The 22,857-nt window shown below is 43.0% G+C and overlaps 2 protein-coding genes across 3 annotated transcripts; one reads left to right on the forward strand and one right to left on the reverse strand.

Moving 5' to 3' along the window:
• Positions 1 to 267: 267 nt before the first annotated feature.
• LOC109865855 (interferon gamma receptor 1) lies at positions 268 to 9,247 on the reverse strand. 2 transcript variants are annotated; one of them, XM_031799154.1, is made up of 7 exons: positions 9,135 to 9,247; positions 6,412 to 6,529; positions 3,473 to 3,648; positions 1,649 to 1,800; positions 1,290 to 1,449; positions 954 to 1,084; positions 268 to 715 (listed from the first exon to the last, which is right to left on the reverse strand). In XM_031799154.1, the coding sequence occupies exons 3-7, from the start codon at positions 3,597 to 3,599 to the stop codon at positions 308 to 310; spliced, it is 978 nt and encodes a 325-aa protein (XP_031655014.1). In that variant the 5' UTR covers positions 3,600 to 3,648; positions 6,412 to 6,529; positions 9,135 to 9,247; the 3' UTR covers positions 268 to 307. The 2 variants fall into 2 exon arrangements, with proteins under 2 accessions (XP_031655014.1, XP_031655012.1); XM_031799152.1 differs by lacking the exon at positions 9,135 to 9,247 and adding an exon at positions 8,591 to 9,091.
• A 4,096-nt stretch (positions 9,248 to 13,343) lies between these two features.
• LOC116355417 (protein LTV1 homolog) lies at positions 13,344 to 21,258 on the forward strand. The gene is made up of 6 exons (XM_031799117.1): positions 13,344 to 13,361; positions 16,428 to 16,555; positions 16,716 to 16,852; positions 17,042 to 17,094; positions 17,290 to 17,490; positions 20,769 to 21,258. The coding sequence occupies exons 1-6, from the start codon at positions 13,344 to 13,346 to the stop codon at positions 20,880 to 20,882; spliced, it is 651 nt and encodes a 216-aa protein (XP_031654977.1). The 3' UTR covers positions 20,883 to 21,258.
• Positions 21,259 to 22,857: the final 1,599 nt, after the last annotated feature.

The raw sequence follows: 22,857 nt of genomic DNA on the forward strand, positions 1-22,857 counted from the left end.
CATAGCATGGCAGCAACACAACATGACAACATGGTAGCCGCAAAACATTATTACACAGACAATAGCACAAAGGGCAAGAAGGTAGAGATAATACATCACGTGAAGCAGCCACACCTCAGTAAGCGTGTCCATGATTGAGTCTTTGAATGAAGAGCTGCACCAATGAGGACACGATTGAACATCAGTTAGGCATGACAGTGCATCAGTGTACCTAGGTAAACCAGTTCTGTGAAGTCAAATGTCATTGTTCTTAATCCATCCAGTGAAAGTTTTTTTTTTTTTTACAGAGGCCTGTGTTCAGAGGTGCTCAGGTGGGGCCATAGCCCACCACTACATCTCCTGCACTCATCTCCACCTCCACCTCTAGTAGAGGAATGTGTCGTCTGTCATAGCCAGAAGCTGTGGAATCCATGTCGTCTGATTCCTCTGAGTCATCTCCACACTGCAGCACAGAGCGTGGCTGTGTCACCTGAAGCTCAGTCCGTAATTGGCTCCTGCTGTCCGATAAGCCCTCTCCCACCTGTCCAGAACTAAAGGGGTTAGCCGAAAATCCAACGCTAGTGGTCGGACTCTCAACCGGTTCCTCCTCCTCTTCTGAAGTTTCCAACAGGCTCTGGGATGTGGTGGTAATTGGTTCTATGCCACTGATGTGCGCTATGATCTCAAATTGCAGGTCCATTATATTCTTGTCGTGTGGGTTTGATAAGATTGAAGCCTGTGAAAGAATAATACATAGCCAATTTGAGATTAGTCAGCTCAGAGGGTGTATGGTTACGGTTTTGGACCAGAAAACAAAACCGATATCATATACTGTTCTAGCAACAAGCAAAAGCATCGGATAGGATGAACTTGTTCCAGAGGAGAAAGTAGTACTGCTTTATACATAAAATACACAACATTTGACTCATTCTACATAATACATACATTACCCACCATACACATTATGCGCTTACCAAAGTCTTTGGAAAATTGGACAAGTTTCTTTTCCGCATGCTTCTCTTGCAGAGCCTTATTGTCACAAAGACTACAAAGGCCACAACGCCAATGATGATCAATGGCAAAAATGATTCCAGTGAAATTGTTTCTGCAGACAGACAAACATATCAGTCACGGAATCGCTTAACTAGCATACTATGTCACTGTAAGTTAACTTTCCATGGCCGCTATTCATTTTGACTATAATAATTCCATCAAAACTGCAATAATTCATACAAACAAAATGTCAGAGTTAAATACTTGGACCAGACATAACAAATGAAGTGGCATGTCAACAAAGGTAGTGTACGTACTCTCTTCATTGACACAGATGGGCCCTTTTCTGTTGAACATAACTCGGTGGCCCATTGAATTCCCCTCCAGACTAACACAGTACTTCTCCTTGTTCCCCAGGACTGTGAAGTGATGACAGCAGACTTTGTCTTCTATCTGGCACTCAAACGTGTGATTAGTCTGCAGACAGAAGAAAGAATATGCAATTAGTTTAAAAAATCTAAATGTCAACATCATCGTTAAGTATCCATAGATGTCAACGTTGGGTCATTGTTACTAATGCACTGAGCAAAGTAATTCAATGGATATAACCCGTGTGTACCCTCTGCATGTACACTGTAGATTCTAACCAATTAAGGGCAATTTTCATCATACTTACATTTTCATAGGTTACTTGGGATAGGAAGCGTTTGTCATCTTCACCCATGCGAGACTCTTTCAGTTCTGTGTACAGGTGGTAAGGGTTGTCGAAGCTCACTGTGACCTTCATATCCTTCATTGACACATTTACAGCAGGGAAATCCAACTTGCCTGAGATAAAATGAAAAGGGTATTAGAGTAGAGTTAGAGAAAAAGCCTGCAGTAATGAATATACTGACCTGGAGGAGGACTCCCTCAATATACTGACTTGGAGGAGGACTCCCTCAACATACTGACCTGGAGGAGGACTCCCTCAACATACTGACCTGGATGAGGACTCCCTCAACATACTGACCTGGATGAGGACTCCCTCAACATACTGACCTGGAGGAGGACTCCCTCAACATACTGACCTGGAGGAGGACTACCTCAACATACTGACCTGGAGGAGGACTACCTCAACATACTGACCTGGATGAGGACTCCCTCAATATACTGACCTGGAGGAGGACTCCCTCAACATACTGACCTGGAGGAGGACTCCCTCAACATACTGACCTGGAGGAGGACTCCCTCAACATACTGACCTGGAGGAGGACTCCCTCAATATACTGACCTGGAGGAGGACTCCCTCAACATACTGACCTGGAGGAGGACTCCCTCAACATACTGACCTGGAGGAGGACTCCCTCAACATACTGACCTGGAGGAGGACTCCCTCAATATACTGACCTGGAGGAGGACTCCCTCAACATACTGACCTGGAGGAGGACTCCCTCAACATACTGACCTGGAGGAGGACTCCCTCAACATACTGACCTGGAGGAGGACTCCCTCAACATACTGACCTGGATGAGGACTCCCTCAATATACTGACCTGGATGAGGACTCCCTCAATATACTGACCTGGAGGAGGACTACCTCAACATACTGACCTGGAGGAGGACTCCCTCAATATACTGACCTGGAGGAGGACTCCCTCAACATACTGACCTGGATGAGGACTCCCTCAACATACTGACCTGGAGGAGGACTCCCTCAACATACTGACCTGGAGGAGGACTCCCTCAACATACTGACCTGGAGGAGGACTACCTCAACATACTGACCTGGATGAGGACTCCCTCAATATACTGACCTGGAGGAGGACTCCCTCAACATACTGACCTGGAGGAGGACTCCCTCAACATACTGACCTGGAGGAGGACCTCCTCAATACACTGACCCGGAGGAGGACTCCCTCAATGGGGTGGCAGGGTAGCTTAGTGGTTAGAGAGTTGGACTAGTAACCGAAAGGTTCCAAGTTCAAATCCCTGAGCTGACAAGGTACAAATCTGTCGTTCTGCCCCTGAACAGGCAGTTAACCCACTGTTCCTAGGCTGTCATTGAAAATAAGAATTTGTTCTTAACTGACTTGCCTAGTAAAATAAATAAAAAAAATGGTCATATATACAGTACCAGTCAAAGGTTTAGACACACCTACTCATTAAAGGGTTTTATTTATTTATTACTATTTTCTACATTGTAGAATAATAGTGAAGACATCAACACTATGAAATAACACATATGGAATCATGTAGTAACCAAAAAAGTGTTAAACAAAACAAAATATTTTTATATGAGATTCTTCAAAGTAGCCACCCTTTGCCTTGATGACAGCTTTGCACACTCTTGAAGGAGCATGTGTGTCCAAGCTTTTGACTGGCACTGTACCTCTCTGTCGCTTGGATGGATGTCATTTTTATGTCACACAACAAAATCATGTTTCTATACAATGAGGAAAAATATTGATATGCTTTCAATGCCTACTTTGAAAACCCACTTTTGAAAACATTGTACTTACAGTGGATGTCAGCTGTAAGGTATCTATTAAATGTGAATATCGAAGACTTCTGAGATGCTGATTCCTCCATTTCATCAATGGCCGTTATCTTCACAAAGTAGCGATCCAGTTCTTTAGCATTCCACATCAAGGGGGAGAGGTCATAATGATGCTGTTTAGTGGAATTCTCCCACGAACTATTACAAAAAACAGGGAGCATTAGATACATTTAACAGAAAGACGGCACTCAACCAACAAACAGAGTTAGAAACTGTTAATAGATCATGTATAATAGTTGAATAAGCAGATAGATCTGTTAGGAGGTATCTGATGCCCATAACATACGCATGCTATTCTTTTCAATCAAATTATATACACTGAACAAAAACATAAACGCAACATGCAACAATTTCAAAGGTTTTATTGTGTTACAGTTCATATAAGGAAATCACTGGAATTTACTGAGTTACAGTTCATATAATACATTATTTAGGCCCTAATCTATAGATTTCACATGAATGGGAATACAGATATGGTCTCAGATACTTAAAAAAAAGTAGGGGCATGGATCAGAAAACCAGTCATTATCTGGTGTGACCACCATTTGTCTCATGCAGGTCGACACATCTCCTTTGTATAGAGTTGATCAGGCTGTTGATTGTGGCCTGTGGAATGTTGTCCCACTCCTCTTCAATGGCTGTGTAAAGTTGTTGGCAAGAACTGGAACATGCTGTCATACACGTTGATACAGAACACCCAAAAAATGCTCTATGGGTGACATGTCTGGTGAGTTTGCAGACATTTTCAGCTTCCAGGAATTGTGTACAGATCCTTGTGACATGGGGCCTTTGCATTATCATGCTGAAACATGAGGTGATGGTGGGGGATCAATGGCACAACAATGGGCCTCAGGATCTTGTAACAGTATCTATCGATAAAATGCAATTGTGTTTGTTGTCCGTAGATTATGACTGCCCATACCCTAACCCCACCGTCACCATTGGGCACTCTGTTCACAACGTTGACATCAGCAAACCGCTTGCCCACTCGACGCAATACATGCAGTCTGCCATCTGCCTAGTACAGTTGAAACCGGGATTCATCCGTGAAGAGCACACTTCTCTAGTGTGCCAATGGCCATCGACTGGGAGCATTTGCCCACTGAAGTCAGTTACGACGCCGAACTGCAGTCAGGTCAAGACCCTGGTGAGGACGATGAGCATGCAGATGATCTTCCTTGAGACGTTTTCTGACAATTTGTGCTGAAATTCTTCAGCTGTGCAAACCCACTGTTTCATCAGCTGTCCAGGTGGCTGGTCTCAGACGATCCCGCAGGTGAAGAATGGTCTGCGGTTGTGAGGCCGGTTGGAAGTACTGCCAAATTCTCTAAAATTATGTCGGAGGCGGCTTATGGTAGAGAAATTAGCATTCAATTCCCTGGCAACAGCTCTATTGGACATTCCTGCAGTCAGCATATTAATTGCACGCTCCTTCAGAACTTGAGACATCTGTGGCATTGTGTTGTGTGACAAAAGTGCACATTCTAGAGTGGTCTTTTATTGTCCCCAGCACACCTGTGTAATGATCATCCTGTTTAATCACCTTCTTGATATGCCACACCTGTCAGATGGATGAATTATCTTGGCAAAGGAGATATGCTCAGTAACTGTGACATTAACAAATTTGTGCACAACATTTTAGAGAAATAAGCTTTCTTTAGTGCGTATGGAAAATTTCTGGGATATTTTATGTCAGCTCATGAAACATGGGACCAACACTTTACATGTTGGATTTATATTTGTTCAGTATAGTTAGACAAACTCATATTTCATCAACAATTAAAGCATGATATTACAAACATTAATAAACATTCAGGGCCGGTTTCCCAGACACAGACTAAGCCTAGTCCTGGACTAAAAATCTATTTGAATCTCCATTGTAACATGCTTCTTAGTTCATGACTAGGTTTAATCTGTGTCCGGGTGTTCCGGATACAGGTATCCTGTGTGTATCCTGTGTGTATTTCTTTTCTCTCCTTCTCCCCTCACAGGTGACAATCATCAGTTACCAATCAGTCATCAATCAGAAGACACCTGCTCCTTTTCCCTTACCCTATCACATTCCCTTTCCCTTGGTTTAAAAACCCTGTCAGTTGTTTTCTCTGGAGCTAAATCTCTCTGTCATGCCACCTCTCTGTAGAGCTCTTGTTTGGTTTAGCAACTACATGTCACTTTGTCTGTTACCCTGTGAATATTGTTTTTGTTAAGGTGTTTGACTGTTTGTTTGATGGTGGGAAAAGGGGGTACCAAGACAAGTCGCCCATGGGCATACACTACCCATAGATACACTTTGTCTAAGAGCACTAGGTAGAACTGGGTTGACCACCCACTGTATTTTTGGCTAGTTAGCTAGCTGTTCTTAAAGCAGGTAGTCTAGCTTAGGGGTGTTTTTGGATACTTATTTCTTTCCTTGGGTCCAGCTCAGCCTCTTTTCCTGCCCCCCTTTACCGTGTGTTTACCAAATAAACCATGAGTGTTTGACGGTAGATTTAAGTTGTCTGTGGTTATTTGGTCTCACTGTTACTTTTTCACTGTTATTTGCATGAGTTATGTTATGGGTCTCGTTGCCATTCCCCCCCCCCCCCCCCAGACTGTAGAGACAAAGGGATTCGTAACACCGGGATACTGTCCCTCATTGTTCTTTAATAGTGTATATCAGAGGAGGTTATTGGGAGGAGCTATAGGAGGACGGGCTCATCATAATGGCTAGAACGGAGTCAAACATGTTCTTTATGTGTGTTTGGTACCATTCCATTTATTCCAAGCCATTACAAACCACCTACCTTCATATAGTTCCTCCTACCATGGTGTATATGTAAGCCATTATGAAGGGTCATCCAAAACTACTACAGGCAGTAGCCTGTAGTAGCTACTACTCATTAGAATACCAGCAAAGCTCACCTGTGATCACCAGTTATTTTCAATTTGAAGAGAGGTCGACGAAGCAGTTCACTGTGGTTCCAATCAACAGTTGTCTGTAAGTTGTTACAGCTCACTGTCACATTTTCTGGAGGCGGAACTGTCCAGGAAAACAAGACATTCCATTTAGTTAGTAGGCTTATGGAGGCAAGGTGAAGAACCCGTCATGCAGGTAGTCTCGGTTCTTACATCTTGACATTTTTGCTCATGAGGGTTAGTACCAAGGAAACCTTCACCAGAGCATTTTAGCATAGGCATGACATCGGTTAAAACATCCCTTGTGAAAAAAGATTGCAGTCAGAGTGCACTCTGGTATAATAAAGCAGTAAGGCTTGGAGATGTGGCATATGGCCAATATACCACGGCTAAGGGCTGTTCTTATGCACAATGGAGTTCCTGGACACAGTCCTTAGCCGTGGTATATTGGCCATAAATCACAATCCCCCGAGGTGCCTTATTGCTATTATAAACTGGTTACCAACATAATTAGAGCAGTAAAAATAATGTTTTGTAATATCTGTGGTATGCGGTCTGATATACCATGGCTGTCAGCCAATCAGCATTCAGGGCTCGAACCACCCTGTTTATAATTGCAGTTAGTGCAGTATAAATGCAGTATTCTGCAAATACTACTTCCAAAATAAGTTTTATTTACTGCAATAATTTCTCAGTGTATCTGCAGATACAGTGCAATTGTTCTGCAATTACTGGGTCAAATACCACAGTTAACTGCAGTTGCTGAACTTTTCCTGCAGTTTCAGAACTGCAATATTTTTTCTACGGGATGGTATCAATAACAAGATCAAACTAGCTGAAACGAGCTACCTACGATTCCCCACATGGCAGCTTCTTGTAAATTTTTTTTTTAAATAAAAACATTTTTATTTTAGCTTTTTTTTTATTTGCTAACTATCTGGCTATCCAGAATCACGAATCACGAAAATGAAGCGCGCCCCGGAGCCGTGCTTTGATATGATTGTTTGTTTTCAATAAACATATGAAGGATGTATATAGTTTGTCAACAATCTAAGCCAACCCTGTTTTGCCCCGTAGTTGTGCAAGCGTCGGTTTTGTTGCTAAACAACCACCACTCTGTAAACAAATCAAATGAAATAATTTGTTCATCAAAGTGTTATTGAGCAACACTAACTTCCTCATGTCAGCACCCTGGGCAATTCCTGTTAGACAACTATATGATCAACCAAACGACACGTCACAACTCTCATCTCAACCAGAGATCTCCATTGACTTATAATGTATTAGACACTGCTTTTTCCCTTCTTGAAAATGGCAGGTAAATATTGGCAGCAATGAGGAAGCAAATAAGAGTGTTACTTTGTCCAGGTGAGTTGAGCTACATTGTTGCCCGTCTGTATTGCTTCAAAAGTCCTTCTCATAAACTATTAAACCCATTTTGCAACACTGCCTTGCCCACAATGAACTGCAGAAAGCATTGCCCTGCTCATGCTTATCATAGTAAAGCACTGATGTTTGTTTTATGAGCCTACTTGAAAAGAACAGAAAGGTCTGCAGTCTAAGCAAGCACTCAAGGAGATAACCAGTCCCGGGATTTACCACACCCGTGTTAAACCACCTTTGGTACCACGGAATCTGATCTTAACATTTTATTATACTGTAGTTTGGGTAAGCTAATGTACCAAAGACCAAAGTACATTTATTTATGCCTAGCAGCTATGTCCTACGCAAATAGTTGCCTACCTAATGTATGTTAGAATGAAATACAATACTAATTTGACAAAACGGTGTTTTGTTTATAGTTAGAATTGAGGAGCAGGTGAGGCATAATGAGGAGTTGTTTGTTTATTCTAAGAGCAGGTTCAAACACATGCAGACGATTCCGAATTACTGCCCATTTGTATTTTTATAACATTATGTGGGGACGTTAGGCGGTTAGGATACTGACAAAAGATGATGTGAGCTGATTTAGTACATAGTGTGCCGAATTACTACAAGTGGGAAAAACACCATGACTTAAAACGAGAACCTACAGACGAAATTGTTATTACAGTATTATTACATAGCTAAGCCTATTGCCGCAAATCATCCCTTCCCATTTGTAATCAGAATAATAATAACCCACATTGTTCTTCAATCAAAGCTATGTAGGTTTCAAAGTTTTCATTCAGGTTAACCAACTTACCCAGTGTGGAAACCGCCGTGACCAAAACCATTAGGAATATCAATAAACCACAAAAAGCCAACATCATGCCGTTTCAAATACAAATCCACGAAATTTAAGAAACCGAAATAACAATGAGATAGACTTATTCTTAGATTTAATCAAATAAAAAAAACAGCAATCTACCTTTGACCTAAATTATAAGACATAACCACAGAGCTAAAATGTGTTATCAGAATAGTATCGGTCGGTCGTTGTCGTAAGACGCAGTTTCTTTGGCAGTAAATTACACCGGGCGTCTTTCTTTACAGTTTCTTCGAAAAGATACACCCCCGTTTCATCATTTCATTCCAAAAACGTATGTGGAATATATGCTTACACTATGCGAAATCCTAGAAATTATTAGTCAGTTAACTAAACTAAACATATCCTAAAATGGACTATATGTCCAGTCGAGTACCGGAAACATGCGGGGAAAAACGCAGAGTTCACACCTTGACCTCAACCCAATCTCTCTCCAGCTGCAGGACATCAAAGGACAGATAAAAACATGTCAGTAGCCTACCTTGATCAATGCCACCTCCTACTGCTGATTTGTGTTAATTCTTTGTTGTTAGGTCAAGTTTAACACAAGGAATTCACAATCAATGGTGTTCATTGCACCCTTGTGAAAGTGATATCAAATGCCCACCTTAAGAAAACTTTTGAGAATGTTAGGATTGTTGTACAGGCAACAGTGACGACAGATGATATTGTGGCACACGGTCCTATAAGAACTACATGTACTTTTTTAGGCCTTTGTCTATCAAAAGAAAAGGATATACAGCTGGATTTCTGGTTGAGATGGAAGATAAATGCATGTCAAGGATTTACAGCTAACAGTGATGCTCATGCATGTATTTCCTCCCTCAGTATAAAAGGGACTTGACCTGGTCCATCAGTGAGATTGTATTTCTATTGCTGAACCCTGTTCTCCTGGGGGATATTTATTGTTTTAAGTCCCCGTATTTATTAAGTAATGCTGAGTTTTACTAGAACTGCGGTAAACTGGCCAAATTCACAGCCTGTGTTGATGTTGGGCCTTTTGAGGTGTAGCCCCTTTTTTAGGTCCTTGTGGTGACTGTTTTAACATATAGTTCCTAGTTGGCACACTTTGCATAGGAACAAGCATGATATGCAACATAGGTTGAATTTAAATTTACAGCAATACTCAGTGAACCTTTATATGGCATCTTTGTTTTTCTGTCGTCTCAAATGCTTTTATATAACCAGCCAAATGTTTCATCCAATGTTTCATCCAATACATTGATCGTTTTTTGGTGATGTGGACACCAAGGAACTTGAAGCTCTCAACCTGCTCCACTACAGCCCCGCCGATGAGAATGGGGGGTGTGCTCGGTCCTCCTTTTCTGTAGTCCACAATCATCTCCTTTGTCTTGATCACGTTGAGGGAGAAGTTGTTGTCCTGGCACCAGACTGCCAAGTCTCTGATCTCCTCCCTATAAGCTCTCATCATTATCAGTGATCACTGTTGTGTCGACGGCAAACTTAATGATAGTGTTGGAGTCGTGCTTGGTCATGGGTGAACAGGGAGTACCGGAGGAGACTGAGCACGCACCCCTGAGGGGCCCCTGTGTTGAGGATCAGTGTGGCAGATGTGTTATCTACCTTTACCACCTGAGGGCTGCCTGTCAGGAAGTCCAGGATCCAGTTTCAGAGGAAGGTGTTTAGTCCCAGGGTGCTTAGAGATGAGCTTTGAGGGCATTATGGTGTTGAACGCTGAGCTGTAGTCAATGAATAGCATTCTCACGTAGGTGTTCCTTTTGTCCAGGTGGGAAAGGGCAGTGTGGAGTGCAATAGAGATTGCATCATCTGTGGATCTGTTGGGGCAGTATGCAAATTAGAGTGGGTCTAGTGTTTCTGGGATAATGGTGTTGATGTGAGCCATGACCAGCTTTTCAAAGCCCTTCATGGCTACAGAGGTGAGGGCTATGGGTCGGTAGTCATTTAGACAGGTTACCTTGGTGTTCTTTGGCACAGGGACTATGGTGGTATGTGATTTGCAAATCTGGGTGGAAGATCTGGCTCGTCTGGACCCGGGACCCAAAGTGCCATGATATGCAAAATAGGTTGAATTTAAATTCACAGCAATACTCAGTGATCCTTTATATGGCATCTTGTTGATAACAATTGTATCATTTATTTCAGTTAAATCTGTGGTAGGATTTTACACTTGGGTGTCAAGGTACTGTGGGTGTTTTTATGGCAAAGCTATGACAAAGCATGTTTAGTACTGCACCATCAACACCGTGGGACTTTATGATAGGAACTAAGGCTCTTACGAGATGACAGCTGCAGTCTTTTACAGAAGCGGACAGATAAAAAGAGCAGAGTTCAAAAATAACAACATTCTCTTCTGTATATGGAGTCTTCGGAATTGTCCTCGATAACACTTGGGTCTGTGTGTAGAGTGTATCCAAATCCACACCGTTTAATGTGCTTTCCATAAGTGTGTTGGCACACGTGTACCTGATTGAGTGTTATGACGCCTATGATGATGATTTACAGTTCATAGTATGTTACGAAATGACTGGGCTTTCACATGCCCTGTGGGATTTTCCCACAACAGCCAGCCATGATGGAAATGCTAGTTTATTATTACATATAAATCCATACAAGTCTGCTTCTTTAATCGCCTGTCCTTCCACTCCTTTCCACCTACCCTGTCGTTCAGTGAGTCACGCTCACATTAATGAGTAACCTTGCCGGAGACGTGAAGCTGTCATTAATGCCTAGGTGTGAAGCTCATCGGACTAACACAGTGTTGTTTTGCCCATGAGACCCAGGTTCGGACCCAGTCGGCCACACCAAGTCCATGGCGTGAAAGATATTCTATCACGTTGGCCTATAATCCAGCTGTAGTGTTAACTAGGATGCCAGGATCACCTTAGAATGGGTTCATATGGATGAACTATGCCTCCATCTATACTCAATTTTCTGTTTATTGCAGGGGAACCACTACACCATGCAGACTTTAATGGCACCCTATTCCCTATATAGTGCATTACATTTGACCAAGGCCCTAGTTGTGCACTAGACAGACTGATCGGCCCACTCTGGACGCCACGTGAGCTGTAATTACAGTCCCCTGCATGCCTCCCAAACCTGGCTCGAACAAATCCCAATCTCCCTCCTGTTTGACATCTACAGACCAATTGGAGACAGATGTTGGGCCTGACAGCTGGACCCACTGCAGTAAGCGGACATCATACACGGCTCAATCTGGACACGGGGAGAGTGGATGGAGATGGATGCAGAGAATAACTGAATAGCTGAACAGTGGGCGGCCATCTTTAATTAAGAGAAAGGGATATAATTGTCTCAGTTTCTGCTGCACAGCTTTAGAGTATCTAGAGTATGGAGATAAATCCATAGAGAGCAGGGCCGCAAAATAAGAGTTTTCAGGCACACTGAAATCCCCTGTTCAAATCATTCCCAATATAATCCAAACTGTAATTTTCAGTCGCTGGGTTAAATAAGGGGGCAGAAAAGCTGAGGAAGATTGCTCTGTTTGTAAGAGCCCGTCTTTTCCATGAAGGGGACACTCAGCCTCAGACATAGGCAGACAGTCAGACAACACACAATTTAGCATCAAAAGGCCGATAGGGGGAAAAAATAGATACATGATTCTAGAACTAAGGGCAGCGCAAGCTAATCTCCAGTAAAAGGTGTTGCGTAATGTCTCAAACATGTGGGTCTTTGGTTTCACAGTTAAAGAACATCTCTGAGCAAGTGAAGATGAACGCAGGGGGCTTTTGGTCAAACAAAGCATTGATTCAAAAAGGCACTCGCACATCTGAGCAATCGTTTTGCATTTGCATGCGAACAGTTGAACAAGATGAAGGACAAAGGAAAACGGCACACTGCTCTTGATCGTATCACTGATCTTTAATAAGCGTACTTGTCGGCCTCACGGCCTTCGTCAGAGCTTTCGAAAGAGCAGTGTGCTGTTTCGTTTTTCCTTCATCTTGTCAAACAAAGCATAAATTACAATGGTGTTAATACTTGGTTTATCTGTCGTCTCAAATGCTTATATATATAACTAGTTGATGCGTTTCACTGGCAAATAGTGACATGGCTCTGTTTGACAAGCCATTCTGTGTGTAAAACCATTTACACACCGAGCAGTAGAGACGGCAACAGGTTGACAACGTTTGGAGGTACACGCTTATACGAAAGAGTTATGATTATTGCCGAAACTTGAATTGAATGTTATCAAATTGTGTTCTCTGATGACACAGTAAAAAAATAATTTTTAATTTTTAAATCACACACATTGAGGCCACACAGACAATACACAGGGGCCAACATTTCGATATGTGTCATCCAATACATTTCTGGATGAAGCTAGTTGATGGTTGACAGCTGATGGTGTCCAACCTAAATAACAAGTCACATTTGAACACCATTAATACCCTTTATGAGGGATTCATTCCTGTAAACTTTGTGTTTCCTCGTCCTAAATCCTGACCTTATTCTCTATCCCACTGTTCTAATGCATCACTTCATTACTGGACATGTCCTGTTTGGCTGCTGTCTTGTGGGATATTTGGCACTCCGTCACAACCTCAATCTCTTATCTGTCAGCGTGACCTCTTTAGCTCTGTCTGTCCTACGCCCGAAACCAAAGAGCAAACAGACTGTTTGAGTCATGATTTTAGGTTCCTGTCAAGGGTGCGTGTGCATCAAATCCAAATCAAATATGATTTGTCACATGGGTCGAATACAACAGGTGAGTAGACCTTACAGTGTAATGCTTACTTACAAGCCGTTAATCAACAATGCAGTTGGCCGGTGTGTTTACAGACATATTCAATCAATCCCTATACCAGTCTGCTGTTCCCACATGCTTCAAGAGGGCCACCATTGTTCCTGTTCCCAAGAAAGCTAAGGTAACTGAGCTAAACGACTACCGCCCCGTAGCACTCACATCCGTCATCATGAAGTGCTTTGAGAGACTAGTCAAGGACCATATCACCTCCACCCTACCTGACACCCTTGACCCACTCCAATTTGCTTACCGCCCAAATAGGTCCACAGACGATGCAATCTCAACCACACTGCACACTGCCCTAACCCATCTGGACAAGAGGAATACCTATGTGAGAATGCTGTTCATCGACTACAGCTCGGCATTCAACACCATAGTACCCTCCAAGCTCGTCATCAAGCTCGAGACCCTGGGTCTCGACCCCGCCCTGTGCAACTGGGTACTGGACTTCCTGACGGGCCGCCCCCAGGTGGCGAGGGTAGGCAACAACATCTCCTCCCCGCTGATCCTCAACACTGGGGCCCCACAAGGGTGCGTTCTGAGCCCTCTCCTGTACTCCCTGTTCACTCACGACTGCGTGGCCATGCACGCCTCCAACTCAATCATCAAGTTTGCGGACAACACAACAGTGGTAGGCTTGATTACCAATAACGACGAGACGGCCTACAGGGAGGAGGTGAGGGCCCTCGGAGTGTGGTGTCAGGAAAATAACCTCACACTCAACGTCAACAAAACTAAGGAGATGATTGTGGACTTCAGGAAACAGCAGAGGGAACACCCCCCCATCCACATCGATGGAACAGTAGTGGAGAGGGTAGCAAGTTTTAAGTTCCTCGGCATACACATCACAGACAAACTGAATTGGTCCACTCACACAGACAGCATCGTGAGGAAGGCGCAGCAGCGCCTCTTCAACCTCAGGAGGCTGAAGAAATTCGGCTTGTCACCAAAAGCACTCACAAACTTCTACAGATGCACAATCGAGAGCATCCTGGCGGGCTGTATCACCGCCTGGTATGGCAACTGCACCGCCCTCAACCGTAAGGCTCTCCAGAGGGTAGTGAGGTCTGCACAACGCATCACCGGGGGCAAACTACCTGCCCTCCAGGACACCTACACCACCCGATGCTACAGGAAGGCCATAAAGATCATCAAGGACATCAACCACCCGAGCCACTGCCTGTTCACCCCGCTGTCATCCAGAAGGCGAGGTCAGTACAGGTGCATCAAAGCTGGGACCGAGAGACTGAAAAACAGCTTCTATCTCAAGGCCATCAGACTGTTAAACAGCCACCACTAACATTGAGTGGCTACTGCCAACACACTGTCAATGACACTGACTCTACTCCAGCCACTTTAATCATGGGAATTGATGGGAAATGATGTAAATATATCACTAGCCACTTTAAACAATGCTACCTTATATAATGTTACTTAGTTTTTTTTGGAATTGTTAGATTACTTGTTCGTTATTACTGCACTGTCGGAACTAGAAGCACAAGCATTTCGCTACACTCGCATTAACATCTGCTAACCATGTGTATGTGACAAATAAAATTTGATTTGATTTGATTTGATTTTCAGTTACGAAAAATGAATTAAATTAGAAATAAAAAAGAATTAAGGAGCAACAATAAAATCACAGGGGGTTCCGGTACAGAGTCAATGTGCAGAGGCACCGGTTAGTCGAGGTCATTGAGGTAATATGTACATGCAGGTAGAGGTAATGTCACGAACCCCGCTTCCTGAGTCTGTGTTTGCCTGTGTTTCTGTCCTGGAGTGTGTTTCCGGCTACATGAGGTGTGATACTAACCTTATTAAAACATATATATGCCGATGGGCTTGGCTACATGAGGTGTGATACTAACCTTATTAAAACATATATATGCCGATGGGCTAGACAACATGAGGTGTGATACTAACCTTATTAAAACATATATATGCCGATGGGCTAGGCTACATGAGGTGTGATACTAACCTTATTAAAACATATATATGCCGATGGGCTAGGCTACATGAGGTGTGATACAAACCTTATTAAAACATATAGGCCTATGGGCTAGGCTACATGAGGTGTGATACTAACCTTATTAAAACATATATATGCCGATGGGCTAGACAACATGAGGTGTGATACTAACCTTATTAAAACATATATATGCCGATGGGCTAGGCTACATGAGGTGTGTGACTAACCTTATTAAAACATATATATGCCGATGGGCTAGGCTACATGAGGTGTGATACTATGATTCGAATAAGTCGCAAAAGTTTTTTTTTTTTTCTTATGCTGGGCATCATTCACAAGTGATAGGCTAATATTGTCACCCATCAGACTATTCTTAATTTAATCTTGTCTTTGCATATACTATTTAATATATGTGTAACATTTTTACTTATTTAGATTTGACCATTATCATGCACCTGCATCGAAACACAGGCAGTGGGAAAAAATCTATGTCATCTATGCACTTAAATAGTGATGGAGGTTTTTCCCCACGGTTTATTTTCATGTCAGCCAGATAGTCTATACTCTTGTTGTAAAGAGAAAGTAATGTGCTTAATATTAGGAAAGTTGAGAAATAAATATAGTAGGCCGAGCCTACTCTTTTTATTAGCGGCCATCACTCTGCTTTCTCCTGCAATAGCATAGCCTATAGAAATGTGCCGCAACATGAGCTCATTGGCTCTCATGAAGTGTTTGATTATTAGATTTTCCTTTACATTTGCGTTGATGCCAGAGTGATTAGAGGGACAATCGAGTGCTGAGTACCAGGCAGTTTGGTAAGCTACTGATCACCAGCAGCAGCATCAGCTTGGAGAAGCCTAATTACCGTGACTAAACGCTCATGTGAAATTTGACTGCCTTCATGACTCGTGACCACCGGTGTGGCGGTAATACGGTCACCGCAACAGCCCTACACTCAGGTGCTGATTTCAACTTATGATATTCCTTTAATTCGAACAATGATTTCAATGAATGTCATTGTATCGTTTTTAGAACTTGTTTCTTTCTGTCGCCCATAGTTTTTCGAGCAGTTTGATGAGGATGAGATTGGGGCCCTGGACAACGCTGAGCTGGAAGGGCATATCGAGCCAGACAGTGCTCGCCTGGAGGAGGTCATCAAAGACTACTTCAAACAGAAGGAGTTAGAGTGAGTGTGTGTGTAACTCTTTTGCCATAGCAATACTCTTAGATAAAGACAGACGTGGAAGTCCTCATTGGACACAATGGATTACCATAATCATTTCTTTGTGTGTATGTGTGTTTAACTATAGATAATGACAGTAACTGAATCAACTATGTTCTTTCAGCTACCGGAGGCCTGATGCCCTGGGTCCTAAAGAGCTGCCAGTGGTGAGGGAGGAGGAGGAGGATGAAGAGGAACAGGAGATGGAGACCATTGTCCTGACGGCACCGGCAGAGAAGTGGGACTGTGAAACCATTATCAGTAAGTTAGTCTACTAAACATGTTGCTATTGTCTGTTCAGTAACTAACACTTTAAGATTCCCATTGTAGTACATGCCTGATGACAATTCTGTTCTGATGACATACCTATTGGCTAGATCTTTATTACCATAATTACTACATTTTCCTTTTTTGTTAATGAGTATTGAAATCCTTTCTTTACTATCCAAGGTACCTATTCAAATTTGTATAACCATCCAAAAATCATCAAAGATCCACCAAAGGTAAGACATGTTTTCCTCTGTTGGTTGTTTGAGCGAAGTAAGTAAGTTGCATGTCTAACGTTAAACATTTTGTGAGGCTTTTAGCTCATCTTCCTACCCAACGTTAGCTACTAAGTTGTGAATTCAAGGCATCAGCTCCGGGCCATTGTTGCTGTTGATATGACCGTTTAGTGTATTTCTGTGTTCTCTTCTCAGGCAAAGCCCATCCGAGTGTCTACCAGGACAGGCATTCCTCTGGACGTCCTTCCCGGGAGGGGCCCGACAGCCAAGCAGGCGGAGCGCATGGAGCGTATCAACGACTCAGATCTGCCCCGAGTTGCCACACAGCCCCGACCTCGAGAGGAGAGCAAGGAGGAGCGGAAAGCCAGGAAACAGGCTATCAGAGAAGAGCGCAAGGTGGGTTACTATACTCAGGGCTAATAGCTCTGTCTTGTCCTCCCTACTGGGTGTTCATGTTGAGAATTAATTTATTGTTGCTTGGTAACAAAATGGTTGAAAAAGCTCCTGGAACAATTGTCATAGGTTGGAATACTGTGCTCCATTTTTTTATATAGAGTTGAAGTCAGAAGTTTACATACACTTAGGTTGGAGTTATTAAACTCGTTTTTCAACCACTCCACAAATTTCTTGTTAACAAACTACAGATTGGAAAGTCGGTTAGGACATCTACTTTGTGCATGACACAAGTCATTTTTCCAACAATTGTTTACAGACAAGATTATTCCACTTATAATTCACTGTATCACAATTCCAGTGGGTCAGAAGTTCAAATCAAAAGAAATCAACCAAGACCTCAGAAAAATAATTGTAGACCTCCACATGTCTGGTTCATACCGCTCAGGAAGGAGACGCATTCTGTCTCCTAGAGATGAACGTACTTTGGTGCAAAAATCCCAGAACAACAGCAAAGGACCTTGTGAAGATGCTGGAGGAAACAGGTACAAAAGTATCTATATCTACAGTAAAACGAGTCCTATATCGACATAACCTGAAAGGACACTCAGCAAGGAAGAAGCCAGTGCCCCAAAACCTCCATAAAAAAGCCAGACTATGGTTTGCAACTGCACATCGGGACAAAGATTGTCCTTGGCGAAATGTCCTCTGGTCTGATGAAGCAAAAATAGAACTGTTTGACCATAATGACCATCGTTATGTTTGGAGAAAAAGGGGTAGGCTTGCAAGCCGAGGAACACCATCCCAACCATGAAGCATGGGGGTGGCAGCATCCTGTTGTGGGGGAGCTTTGCTGCAGGAGGGACTGGTGCACTTCACAAAATAGATGGCATCATGAGGGCGGAAAATTATGTGAATATATTGAAGCAACATCTCAAGACATCAGTCAGGAAGTTAAAGCTTGGTCGCAAATGGGTCTTCCAAATGGACAATGACCCCAAGCATACTTCCAAAGTCGTGGCAAAATGGCTTAAGGACAACAAAGTCAAGGTATTGGAGTGGCCATCATAAAGCCCTGACCTCAATCATATAGAAAATTTGTGGGCAGAACTTAAAAAGCGTGTGCGAGCAAGGAGGCCTAGAAACTTGACTCAGTTACACCAGCTCTGTCAGGAGGACTGGGCCAAAATTCACCCAACGTATTGTGGGAAACTTGTGGAAGGCTACCTGAGACGTTTGATCGAAGTTGAACAATTTAAAGGCAAGTATGTAAACTTCTGACCCACTGGGAATGTGATGAAATAAATAAAAGCTGAAATAAATCATTCTCAACTATTATTCTGACATTTCACATTCTTAAAATGAAAGTGGTGATCCTAACTGACCTAAAACAGGGAATTTTTACTTGGATTAAATGTCAGGAATTGGAGTTTAAATGTATTTGGCTATGGTGTATGTAAACTTCCGACTTCAACTGTATATATATATTTATTTTTTCTCCAGAGCTGTATGTATACATATATAAAGAGACCACTGCAATTTTACCCAGTTTTTTTTATATTTCTCTCGTTTTACTATTTATAGGTATGTGTTTGGGTAAAATCAACATTTCTATTTTATTCTATAAACTACTGACATTTCTCCCAAATTCCAAATAAAGATATTGTCATTTAGAGGATTTATTTGCAGAAAATGACAACTGGTCAAAATAACAAAAAGATGCAGTTTTTTTCAGAGTATATTATATCTCAGCAAAAAAAAGAAACGTCCACTCACTGTCAACTGCCTTTATTTTCAGCAAACTTTACATGTGTAAATATTTGTATGAACATAACAAGATTCAACAACTGAGATAAACTGAACAACTTCCACAGACATGTGACAAACAGAAATTGAACAAAGGGGGGGTCAAAAGTAACAGTCAGTATCTGGTGTGGCCACCAGCTGCATTAAGTACTGCAGTGCATCTCCTCCTCATGGAGTGCACCAGATTTGCCAGTTCTTCCACCTGCAAGTTCCTAGACATTTCTGGGGGGATTGGCCCTAGCCCTCCGATCCAACAGGTCCCAGACGTGCTCAATGAGATTGAGATCCAGGATCTTCGTTGGCCATGGCAGAACAGTGACATTCCTGTCTTGTAGGAAATCACGCATAGAATGAGCAGTATGGCTGGTGGAATGTCAGGATGAGCCTGCAGGAAGGGTACCACGTGAGGGAGGAGGATGTCTTCCCTGTAACGCACAGCGTTAAGATTGCCTGCAATGACAACAAGCTCAGTCCGATAATGCTGTGACACACCGCCCCAGACCATGATGAACCCTCCACCTCCAAATCGATCCCGATCCAGAGTACAGACCTCGGTTTAACGCTCATTCCTTCGGCGATGAACGCGAATCCGACCATCACCCCCGGGGGGAGACAAAACCGAGACTCGTCAGTGAAGAGCACTTTTTGCCAGTCCTGCCTGGTCCAGCGACGGTAGATTTGTGCCCATAGGCAACGTTGTTGTCGGTGTTGTCTGGTGAGGACCTGCCTTACAACAGGCCTACAAGCCCTCAGTCCAGTCTCTCTCAGCCTATTGCGGACAGTCTGAGCACTGATGGAGGGATTGTACGTTCCTGGTGTAACTCGGGCAGTTGTTGTTGCCATTCTGTACCTATCCCGCAGGTGTGATGTTCGGATGTACTGATCCTGTGCAGGTGTTGTTACATGTGGTCTGCCACTGCGAGGAACATCAGCTGTCCGTCCTGTCTCCCTGTAGCGCTGTCTTAGGCGTCTCACAGTACGGACATTGCAATTTATTGCCCTGGCCACATCTGCAGTCCTCATGCCTACTTGCAGCATGCCTAAGGCACGTTCACACAGATGAGCAGGGACCCTGGGCATATTTCCTTTGGTGTTTTTTAGAGACAGTAGAAAGGCCTCTTTAGTTTCCTAAGTTTTCATAACTGTGACCTTTATTGCCTACCGCCTGTAAGCTGTTAGTGTCTTAACGACTGTTCCACAGGTGCATGTTCATTAATTGTTTATGGTTCATTGACACAAGCATGGGAAACAGTGTTTAAACCTTTTACAATGACGAGCTGTGATTTTTTTTTACGAATTAACTTTGAAAGAAAGGGTCCTGAAAAAGAGACGTTTCTTTTTTTGCTGAAATGATATACATTGTATAACTACATTTTTTTTTGTAAGCGTCATCTATGAATACGGTTCACGTATTTTGGATATCTTGTAGAATTCTTTTTGTCCATTGACAACATATTTCTTGAATGTTTCTACAGGAGCGAAGAACAGAAAAGAAGGCCAACAAAGAGGCGTTCAAACAGGAAAAGGTCTATCAAGAGAAACAAATGTTGAACCTGCGTTCCAACGTCCAGGGTCTAAAGCTGTCTTAGCTGCCCAGATGCAAGATGAATTGGGACTGACTTTGTGCTCATCCTCTTAACTGGATTACTGATGGACAACAACCCTGCAACCGCCATTTTGCAGAGGACCCCCAACACGAGGACTATGGGCTGTGTGGCATTTTTTTGTGAAGTGTTCAGAGATTAATGTAGCCTGGTCCCAGATCTGTTTGTGCTCTCCCCAACTCCTATGATCATTCTCACCATGACAGTAAGTCTGCAAGACTGCACAAACAGATCTGGGACCAGGCTAATTCAGACATTTTTAAAATTTTTTATAGATCAACTGTTTTGAAGTTAGCATGTCAGTCATCAGAGTGCAGTTCACTAACCCTTCTTACCTTATACAATAAAGCTAAAGAATCTTCCTGGTGTTTTTTTGTTGAGAAAAATGAAATACTTAGTCTGTTTTATTTTACAGTTGTGTGTGTGACATTCATTTGGTTATTCAATTATATTTCAATGCCCAACCACCCAAAATATTTTTTACATCCTGAGTAAAGTTTACTGAAGATTAGTTCAGCACACAGATTTGAACTGGCGATAGACTTACAGAAATCTCCCAGGGACCATTAAAAACAGAAATACAACAGAAAATAACATTATACAGAGTGGCAATCATTATCTAACCAGGTTAATGGCAGTTCTTGGTAAACATTGAAAGAAATTGATGCAACTTCAGTGGATGGCCAATGTTGTGGGTGATATTTGCCTTGCATCTCACAGCCTACTCGGTTAGCTTGGATACATAGTATTTGGTGTTTTATCCTACAGTGCTACATCTTTAGTGCCGTTGATCCACAAGGTCATATTTTCATGGAAGAGTGGTTGACGTAAATAAAGCTGCTCGTAAATCCAGTATGACAGGTTGGCCAGTGTTGTCAGAGATCCCTATTGTTATCCTTAAATGGCTCAGGTGGAAAGAGTGGTACAGGTGTATAACTGCCTGCCATCTTGGAGGCAATGAGCACTTTGTCACTGACTGTTCTCTGAGTCAGCCTGAGTGGCACAGCGGTCTAAGGCACTGCATCTCAGTGCTAGAGGTGTCAATACAGACCCTGGTTCGATTCTAGGCTGTATCACAACCGGATGTGATCGGGAGTCCCCTTGGGTGGTGCACAATTGGCCCAGCATTGTCCGGGTTAGGGTTTGCCTTGTTAAAAAAAAGTTTAAAATAAAATGTACAAAAATTCAAACATTTCTCTACTTTTTTTTTTTTTTACCTTTAACTAGGCAAGTCAGTTAAGAACAAATTCTTATTTATATTGACGACCTATCAAAAGGCCTCCTGCAGGGAAGGGGGCTGGGATTAGCCTTGTCTCAGGATGGTAAGTTGGTGGTTGAAGATATCCCTCTAGTGGTGTGGGGGCTGTGCTTTGGCAAAGTGGGTGGGGTTATATCCTTCCTGTTTGGCCCTGTCCGGGGGTGTCCTCGGATGGGGCCACAGTGTCTCCTGACCCCTCCTGTCTCAGCCTCCAGTATTTATGCTGCAGTAGTTTGTGTCGGGGGGCTGGGGTCAGTTTGTTATATCTGGAGTACTTCTCCTGTCCTATTCGGTGTCCTGTGTGAATCTAAGTGTGTGTTCTCTAATTCTCTCCTTCTCTCTTTCTTTCTCTCTCTCGGAGGACCTGAGCCCTAGGACCATGCCCCAGGACTACCTGACATGATGACTCCTTGCTGTCCCCAGTCCACCTGGCCATGCTGCTGCTCCAGTTTCAACTTCCACCTGACTGTGCTGCTGCTCCAGTTTCAACTGTTCTGCCTTATTATTATTCGACCATGCTGGTCATTTATGAACATTTGAACATCTTGGCCATGTTCTGTTATAATCTCCACCCGGCACAGCCAGAAGAGGACTGGCCACCCCACATAGCCTGGTTCCTCTCTAGGTTTCTTCCTAGGTATTGGCCTTTCTAGGGAGTTTTTCCTAGCCACCGTGCTTCTACACCTGCATTGCTTGCTGTTT

Source organism: Oncorhynchus kisutch, linkage group LG20, assembly GCF_002021735.2.
Source record: "Oncorhynchus kisutch isolate 150728-3 linkage group LG20, Okis_V2, whole genome shotgun sequence".
Classification (NCBI taxonomy): Eukaryota; Metazoa; Chordata; class Actinopteri; order Salmoniformes; family Salmonidae; genus Oncorhynchus; species Oncorhynchus kisutch.